At 38.0% G+C, this 9407-nt stretch overlaps 1 protein-coding gene across 1 annotated transcript in view; it reads right to left on the bottom strand.

Annotated features, from left to right (window-relative positions):
* Window positions 1-9407, bottom strand: part of MRPL48 (mitochondrial ribosomal protein L48) — a 74487-nt gene that overhangs the window by 18664 nt on the left and 46416 nt on the right. The window contains exon 5 of the mRNA XM_012645588.1: window positions 7992-8161. Coding sequence (XP_012501042.1) covers window positions 7992-8161 — 170 coding nt within the window. The remainder of the gene's footprint in view (window positions 1-7991; window positions 8162-9407) is intronic.

Genomic DNA, 9407 nt, shown 5'->3' with positions numbered 1-9407 from the left:
TCTTGCTCAGGCTGGCCTCGAACTCCTGAGCTCAAACAACCCGCCCGCCTCGGCCTCCCAGAGTGCTAGGATTACAGGCGTGAGCCACCGCGCCCGGCCACTACAAAAAGTTTTAAAAATCCGCCAGGCATGGTGATGCATGCCTATAGTCGCAGCTACTTGGGAGCCCAGGGTTTGTGAGCCCAGGAGTTCAAGGCTGCAGTGAACTATGATCAAGCCACAGCACTATAGCCTGGGTGACAGAGCGAGACTCCATCTCTTTAAAAAAAAAAATAATCAATAGATTTTTTTTAAAAAATACCTAATTCCTAGGGTTTTACAATGATAAAATGAGATTACATCAGTAATTTGCCCGGTACACTATGCCCACAAATGTCAGGTCCCTTGCCCTCCTAAATAGCCAGTAAATGCTGGGTATTACAAACTCTTTCATGTAGCCTCTATAAATAACATCCCCTCCCACTTTGTAGCACAATGTCTGATCTCCTCTTCTTCCAATGCAAATATAGTAATAACCTCCCAACATAAAAAAAAGGGGATACAATCATAGACTTCTTAATGGAAGATCAAATAAAGTAATTATGTTAAAGCTTTTGGAAAACTAAAAAGCACTCTAAAATACTATTTTTCCTTTTTGTCATTCTACAGATAAGACTGATCAACTAAAATGGGAGTTGTCCATTCCTGCCACTAATCATAAGTTTTCTTCTTTAACAGTTCTGGCAAGATTTAATTGATTTGTTTCTTTATTAATCCATTCAACAAACATTTACTGTTCTGTTCTAGGCACTATGGTGAGCAATATGAAGTCTATGCTTCAAGGAGCTCACTATGAGTGTTTTAGAGAGGTAGATGAGTACACAAACATGTGTATAACAATAAGACAAAGGCAGTAATAGGTATGTGCCGAATATTATAGAGACAAGAAGGAGAGGGGAGAGCTCAGGAAAGGAGTCCCAGGTGAGGCAGTGATTTATCAAGATGTAAAGAATGAGCATACATGTTTGCTTGGAGGGCATTCCAAGAAAGTGCAGCAGTATCTACAAAGGCAAGGAGGCATCAGAGGTCCTCAAAGAGAACCAACAGAAAACCAGACATTGTTTGATAAAGAAATAACCGGGAACTCTGGTCGTTTCAAAGTATAACAGGCCTTTGAGTGGTCAAAGTACAGGCTATTTTTCTTTAGTATCTACATTTTTCTGTGCTTTCCAAATTTTCTGCAATAAACATTGCTTGGATGATCAGACAGTAAAAACAGAAGGAGAGAAATGAAAAGAATAGAATTTCAACAGTCAACCTAACATGGCAAAATAGTGCTACCTTTGGGGAGTATTGCTTGGAAAGGGACACAAGGGAATTTGCTGGGGTGTCAGGGAACGCAGAACCTGTGCACTTCACTTTATATAAGTTATACCTCAATTTTTAAAAAAATGTAAGTATATTTTTTAAGAGGAAAAGAGTGGTCTCACAGCAAGTGATGCTGAATGATGCTTTTACTCTCTGCAGAGCACAGGGCCTGGTTCAAATTCAGGCTTGGAAGTTGCTCCCAGATGAGTAAGATTTCCATCCCCTCAGGCAGCTGCTCAGCAAGGGATAAAGACAAATTAAGGGACTAGCATGAGAAGCCTCTTCCTCTCCTCCCCTCCTGGGTGAGGAGCAGTGCAAACCATTTAAAGAACAAAAGCTGGCATACCGCTGTCTAGCCCAATTTCATCTCAAGGTTACAGCCATCATCTCTACATCCCACCCCCACTCCCAGAGGAAAAATGGATCAAGATGAAATGAAAATCAGAAAAAAAGAATTTCATCTCTGAAAAGCTGGGCAGTGAGAATGCCTAACAATAGTCTGAAAACCTCAATCAGTGCAAAGAAGTGAGTTGCTAAAAACAAATAGCTCCTCATGCTCTGAGCTATTTGCAGCAAAGAGCCAGGAAAGCAGCAAAAAGCAGCACATCGTTCATTCTGCTGTTCTAGGAATCACGTCCATGTCTGTTAGGATTCGATCCAAATCAAAAAATATTTATTTAGTGCCTACTATGTGTCAGGCACCAGGCAAAGTCTTAGGGTTAGACCACTAATGAAGACAGAAAGAGGCCTTGCTTTACAGAGCTTAAAGTCTAATAGGAAAGACCAATAATAGTCAAGTAATTACAACATAAGTAACACGTGTTACAAAAGAGAAGTTATATACCCGTTACTTCTAAATATATAACATAAGGACCTACCTTTTTTTTCCCTTGAGACAGAGTCTTACTTTGTCACCCTGGCTAGAGTGCAGTGGCATCATCATAGCTCACTGGAACCTCCAACTCCTGGGAGCTCAAGTGATCCATCCTCCTGCCTCAGCCTCCTGAGTAGCTGGGACTACAGGCATGCATCACCATGCCTGCCTAATTTTTTCTATTTTTAGTAGAGAGAGGGGTATTGCTTTTGCTCAGGCTGGTCTTGAACTCCTGACCTCAAGTGATCTCCTGCCTCAGCCTCCCAGAGTGCTAGGATTACAGGTGTGAGCCATCATGCCCAGCTAATAAGGACCTAACTTAATGAGGTTCCCTCAAGAAGTAAAATTCAAGATGATGCCTAAGAAAAAAGTAGGGGTTATAGTTAGTTGAAGGGGGAAGAGTAGTCTAAACTGAGCATATGCAAAGGTCCCGAGGTAGAAAGAGGCAAAAACAAAGCCAGTGTAACTGGAGGTAGAGGGAGAGAAAATGTGAAGAAAGGCAAGCCACAAGAAGAAATTTTATTTAGATCCTAAAGGAGTAGGAAGTCATCAAAGGATTTTAAGCAGGAGAGTGACATAATCTTATTTCCATTCTAGAAAGATCAACCTAAATGCTATGTGGAGAACTGGAAGAATCAAGAGGTAGGAAAAAAAAGTGGATTCAAATCCAGACCTTGTCACTTATTAGGTATAGGAATTATAGGCAAGCTTCTATAATAATAACAACAATAATAATAGCAGCCAGCAGTTGCTGGGCATAGTTCTAAGCACTTTAAATGTATTAGCTCCCTCAATTTTCACTACAGTCTTTTTAGGTAGGTACTTTTATTAACCCCATGTTACATATGAGGAAACCAGGCACAAAGAGGTTAAGTATACTGCCCAATGTCGGAATGTAAGAATGCGGCAAAGCAAGAGTAAAACCCAGGCAGTCTGGCTTGAGAGTTGATGCTTTGATCCACTATGTGCAAGACGCTTCTTTGAATTAAGTAAAATAATATACAGAAAAAGTAATTAGCTTTATCAGAGTGGTAGCTGGTGCTCGACAAATGTTACTGCCTTCCTGCCTTCATTCAAATGCAGCCAGGGATTTTTACAGTCAGGTTTTTAAAAGCAGCATCTTTTTTTGTTTGTTTTTTTTTTGAGACAGAGTCTCTCTCTGTTGCCCAGGCTAGAGTGCCAAGGCATCAGCTTAACTCACAGCAACCTCAAACTCCTGGGCTCAAGCAATCCTCCTGCCTCAGTCTCCTGAGCAGCTGGGACTATAGGCATGTGCCACCATGCCTGGCTAATTTTTTCTATTTTTAGTGAAGATTGGGTCATACTCTTGCTCAGGGCTCAAGCTGGTCTCAACTCCTGAGCTCAAGTGATCCTCCTGCCTTGGCCTCCCAGAGTGCTAGGATTACAGGCATGAGCCACCACGCCCAGCCAAAAAAGCAGCATCTTTAAAGAATCCTTCTGAAAATTTAAAACACTATTCCAAGAAATTGATCCACAGTAGGTATGACAGTAACATTCTGTGAATGACATTTAATGCCTCTTTGCCATCACAACCTCCAAGAAATTATCTCTAATCCTTGCCAGCTGGAAAAAAAGTCTTCATTAATTATTAATAACAATAACATTAGTTACAGAGTGTTTACAATGTGCCAGTGTCTACGCTAAGTGCTGTCATGTACTAGTTTATTTAATTTTCAGAACTCAAAGAAATAGAAAAATTATCATCCCCATTATATAGATGAGGAAACTGAGATTCAGAATTTCCCAAGGTCATATTGCTAATAACTGGCAGAGCCAGAATTTCAATGTAGGCAGTTTGATTCCAGAGCTTGTACTCTTAGCCACTTGTTATTCCAAATATGGTCCATAGACAAGCTGCAACGAATAAACTGAATGTCATTAGTTCATGACGAGATAAAAAGCATACACCAGTCACTAAATATACTGTTTAATTCAGCCAACTCTTTTTTTTAACAGCAAGACTTTCTTCATGAAGGAAGCAAAGTATGAATGTACATTTTGGCATAAACTCCTGATATCTTTTGAAGTGGTACTTTGAGAAGCACTGCTCTAAATTCCTATGCTACTCTGCCTCCTTGAACGGTCTTTGCACTTTGTCTTTCACATGTTGCCTTCTACATTATGTTATAATTATGTCTCCTGGTGTGTATGTATGTATGTCCATGTCTGTGTGTGTGTACTGTATGTGTATATACTCCCTGAAATCAGGGAGATTCACCCCTAGTATCCTCCAGTCAGAATGTCCAGTGGTGTAGTACCTACCATATTGCAAGAAGAGGCTCAATTAATAGTTTCTGAATTAATTAAAAACACTTTCATAGCTGGGCCCAGTGGCTCACACCTGTAATCCTAGCACTCTGGGAGGCCAAAGCAGGAGGATTGCTTAAGGCAAGGAGTTTGAGACTAGCCTAAGCAAAAGCGAGCCCCTGTCTCTACAAAAAATAGAAAAATTAACCAGTCGTGGTGGCATGCACCTATAGTCCCAGCTACTCGGGAGGCTGAGGCAGGAGGATTGCTTCGGCCCAGAAGTTTGAGGTTGCAATGAGCTACGATGACACCACTGCACTCTAGCTCGGGCAACAGAGAGAGACCCTGTCTCAAAACAAACAAACAAACAAACAACACTTTCATTAAACTTTAGGAAATGTATATATACCACACAACTGGATTGTGTAGTCATATTCAAGAATCTGTCATTCTTTCAACAATGACTGAATATCTCCCATGTGGCAGGTCTTGTGCTAAGTACTAAAGAAACAAAGAACACAGTCCCCATCTAGAGGGAATGCACAGTCAGAGGGAAGGGGAACTGACACATGAACAGATCATTACAGCCCAGAACACTAAGTGACATGATAGAGGTGTGTGTCAAGTGCTGAAAGAGCAACCAACTCTCTGGGGCATCAGAAAGAGATAAAGCACATTTTTAGACTTAAAAGAATTGAAGTACTGTCAGCTCTGAGAGCTAAAGTCATAGCTTATTATCAAATCTTCTAAAGAGCACTTTCAGCACAGCTGCACTCTAAGTTATAAAGGTTTAAAAGTTCAAATTTGGCTTAAGGATTTAAAATAAGACCCTATAGAACTAATAATACTGGAGTTAGGGAGAACTGGGTTTAAATTGAGGCAACTTACTGGTTTTGTGACTTTTGGGCCTTCTAGGTCTTGGTTTCCACATCTGTAAAATGGGAATATACTAATATCTAATGAGTAAGAAAGTATAATTTTTCCCATATCCCCATATTAGGCTATGCACTACCTTGTACAATGGCAAACTATCCAAACTATTATTTATTAAATATTTTTCTTTTAAATCAACTCACTTTAAAAAATTAATTTTAAAAGGAAACTTGGAATGTAGAACTTGGAACTCTCATAATTTGCTGGTGAGAAAGTAAAATTGCACAACCACTTTGGAAAACAGTTTGGTAGTTTCTTATAAATTTACATATACTACACTTACCATTTGACACAGAAATCACACACTAGAGAAATAAAAACTTATGTTCTCACAAAAATCTGCACATATTTATAGTGGCTTTATTCATAATTGCCACAAACTGGAAATGATACAAATGTCCTTGAATCAGTGAGTGGATAAACTGTGGTACATCCTTTCAATGAAATGCTACTCAGCAGCAAAAAGGAACAAACTACTTTATACAGGCAACAACATGGATAAATTTCAAACACATTTTGCTAAGTGAAAGAAGCCAGACTCAAAAGGAAAAACACTATATGATTCTATTTATATGTCATTCAGGAAAAGGCAAAACTACAGAGACAGAAAATAGATCAGTAGTTGCCAGAGACTGACGGTGGGAGTTGGGATTGAAAGAAATCAAGACTGTGTGGTATTGGTGTAAGGATAGATATGTATATATATGTAATCAATGTAACAGAACAGAGTCCAGAAATAGACCCACACATACATGGTCAATATATTGTCAACAAAGGTGCTAAGATAATTCACGGAGAAAGAAAATCTTTTCAACAAATGGTGCTAGAACAACTGGATATCCACATGCAAAAAAACAAAGAACTTTTATCCATATCTCACATTATATACAAAAATAATTCAAAATGTATCACTGATGTAAAACTTAAAACTATGGAACTTCTAGGAGAAAACATAGGAAAATATCTCTGTGATCTTGGGTTAGGCTAAGATAGATAGATTGATTATTGATTGATTGATTTAGACAGGGTCTCACTCCGCTGCCCAGGCTAGAGAGCAGTGGGGTTATCACAGCTCACTGCAACCTCAAACTCCTGGGCTCAAGTGATTCTCCTGCTCAGCCTCCCAAATAGCTGAGACTATAAGGCATACACCACCACATCCAGCTAATTAAAAAATTTTTTTATAGAAGCAGGCCTTGCTACAGTACCCAGGGTGCTCTCAAACTCATGGCCTCAAGCAATCTTCCTGCCTTGGCCTCCCAAAATTATATGCATGAGCCACGATGCCAAGCCAGATTTTTAGGTATGATACCAAAAGCACAAAACATAGAAGAAAAAATTGGTAAACTGAACTTCACCAAACTTAAAAAACTACTGCTATTCAAAAGACACACTGTTAAGAAGACAATAAGATAAGTCATAGAAGGAGAAAATATTTGTAAAACACATATCTGAAAAGGAACTGGTATCTAAAAAACAGATGAAGAATTTCCATAATTCAATAATTTTTCAAAAACCCAACTTTTTTTTTTTTTTTTTAGAGACAGGGTCTTGCTATGTTGCCTGAAACTCCTGGACTCTAGCAATCCTCCTGCCTCAGCCTCCTAAGTAGCTGGGACTACATGTCTGTGCCACTGCAGTTCGTTCCAATTTTAAAAAGGGACAAAAGATTTGAAGAGACACATTATCAAAGAAGATATACAGATGGCAAATAAGCCATTTCTCCTCTTCCTGGTCAGCACTTGGTATTGTCAATTTGTTTTAAAGCTATTTAATAGGTATACAGAGGTATCTCATAGTGGTTTTAAGCAAAATGTGGTGTGTATATACATATAATACTATTCAGCCTTAAAAAGGAAGGAAATTCTGACATATGCTACCATATGGATGAACTTTGAGGACATTATGCTAAGGGAAATAAACCAGTTACAAAAAGATAAGATTCCATTTATAAGAAGTAGAGTAGTCAAAATCAGAGACAGAAAGTAGAAGGGTCGTTGCTGGGGGCTGGGGGGAGGTGGGAATGAGAAGTTACTGTTTAATGGATACAGAGTTTCAGTTTTGTAAGATGAAGAGTTATGGAGGTGGATGGTGGTGATGGTTGCACAACATTATGAATGTATTTCATATCACAACATTGTACATTTAAAAATGGTTAGTATGGCAAACTTCATGTTATGTGTATTTTATCACAATTAAAAAAAAACTTGTAAAAACATGGATGAATGTCAAACACATTATGCTAAGGGAAAGAGGCCAGACACAAATAGCTCATACTGTGTGATTCTATTTACATGATATTATGGAGAAGTTAAAACAATAGGGACAGAAAATTGATCAGTGGTTGCCAGGGACTTGAGTGAGAGAGGGGAAGGAGAGTGACCACACCAGGGCAGCAGGGAATTTTTTGGGTTAATGAAACTGCTCTATATTTTGATTGTGGCAAACTATACACCTAAAAAGAGTGAATTTTACTACATGTAAATTATATCTCAAAAACTTGATTTAACAAAAAAGCAGATCATCCTACCCACACCAAGAACATTCCATACAAAGGCATCCTTCATACCTTTCTTCAACTTTAATGGAGAGATCGTTGCAGAGGTTGTGAACATATTGGGCATAACTCTCTGCCAGGGTCATGTCATAAGCAGTCAGATGAATGTTTAAAACACCATATTCATAATCTGTCCCCAAATTAATGGCTTTCACTTCTACTTTTCCCCTCTTCTTCTTGGGCTAAACAGAAAACAAATAAAAAGAGAAAGAAAATAAATCAAAGTTTTGTATAAGAAATTCCTATAATACCACTTTGATATTAAAATAGTCCATCTTTCAAATAAATTTGCTCACCATTTTTCTCTCAGGTTACACATTACCTACAAACTGAAGGTTCCTGGGAAGGAACAGGCAGCTTCGCTGGCCAGTCTGGGCTGTGACATCAGCCAAAGCAAGGAGAGACAATATTGCTGTAATTGCTTTAACATGAATACGTGTGACTGTCTTCTGCTACTACCTTGTTTTGAGACTCACCTCACATCTCTGGCCTTCTGTTTCTCAATTTGTAAATTGACGGGGTTATACTAGATTAAAATATTCTTTTTTTATTTCTATTTTTTAGATTAAAATATTCTTAATCTAGAACCCATAGATGGATTTCAAGGGGTCTATGAACCCCAAAATTTATATGCAAAATTTTACGAGCACTTTTTTATGAAGACAGAATCCTTAGCTTTCATCAGAATCTTAAAGAAATCAACAGCAAGAAATCTTAGCATTAGTTCTCTTCTAGTCATTCTAGCTCTAAAATTCAACAATTGTCTACACATAGCCTTCCATTTGAGAACTAAGAGATACAATAATTATTTGATTTCTTCCTTTCCCTGTCATATAAGATATTGTTTCACTACATATCAACTTGTGTAGGCTGGTATAACAAGTTAAAATGAGGCAGGCCTGGGAAAAGATATTTCATACAACATAGGTCAGACTGAAGAAAGCTTCTCAAATGAAAATAATCTAACCTAAATGCCCATGAAAAGGGAGACTTGTCAAATAAATTATGCAGCTGTAAGAAGAAATAAGGCACTTCTTTATGTACTGATAGGGAAAGGTGTTTAAGATAAATTAAATGACAAAGGCAAACTGTAGAATAATGTTTTCAAAATATTGCCACACATATAAAAAGGGTAGATAGGAGAGAACAGATGTGTGTGTGTGTGTGTGTGTGTGTGCATGAGCATGTGTGTAATTACAAACATATTTATTTGCTTGCATATCCAAAAAATATCTCTGGAAGAATGTACAAAAATACTACAATCATTGGCTGCCTGTGAGGGAACTGGATGGCTGGGGAATAGAGGTAGGAAACAGAATTTTTAACTACTTTCTTTCTATATTTTTTGAATTTTTAAAAATGTAAACTTTTATCAGTTTAAAATTAGAATCTTAGAATCTGTTTTTTGAGTTTTTTTTTTTTTTTTTT

This window comes from Propithecus coquereli, unplaced genomic scaffold, assembly GCF_000956105.1.
Source record: "Propithecus coquereli isolate 6110/MARCELLA unplaced genomic scaffold, Pcoq_1.0 Scaffold235, whole genome shotgun sequence".
Taxonomy (NCBI): Eukaryota; Metazoa; Chordata; class Mammalia; order Primates; family Indriidae; genus Propithecus; species Propithecus coquereli.
Note: the sequence above shows the minus strand (reverse complement) of the source record. Positions and strands in the feature narration are given on the sequence as shown.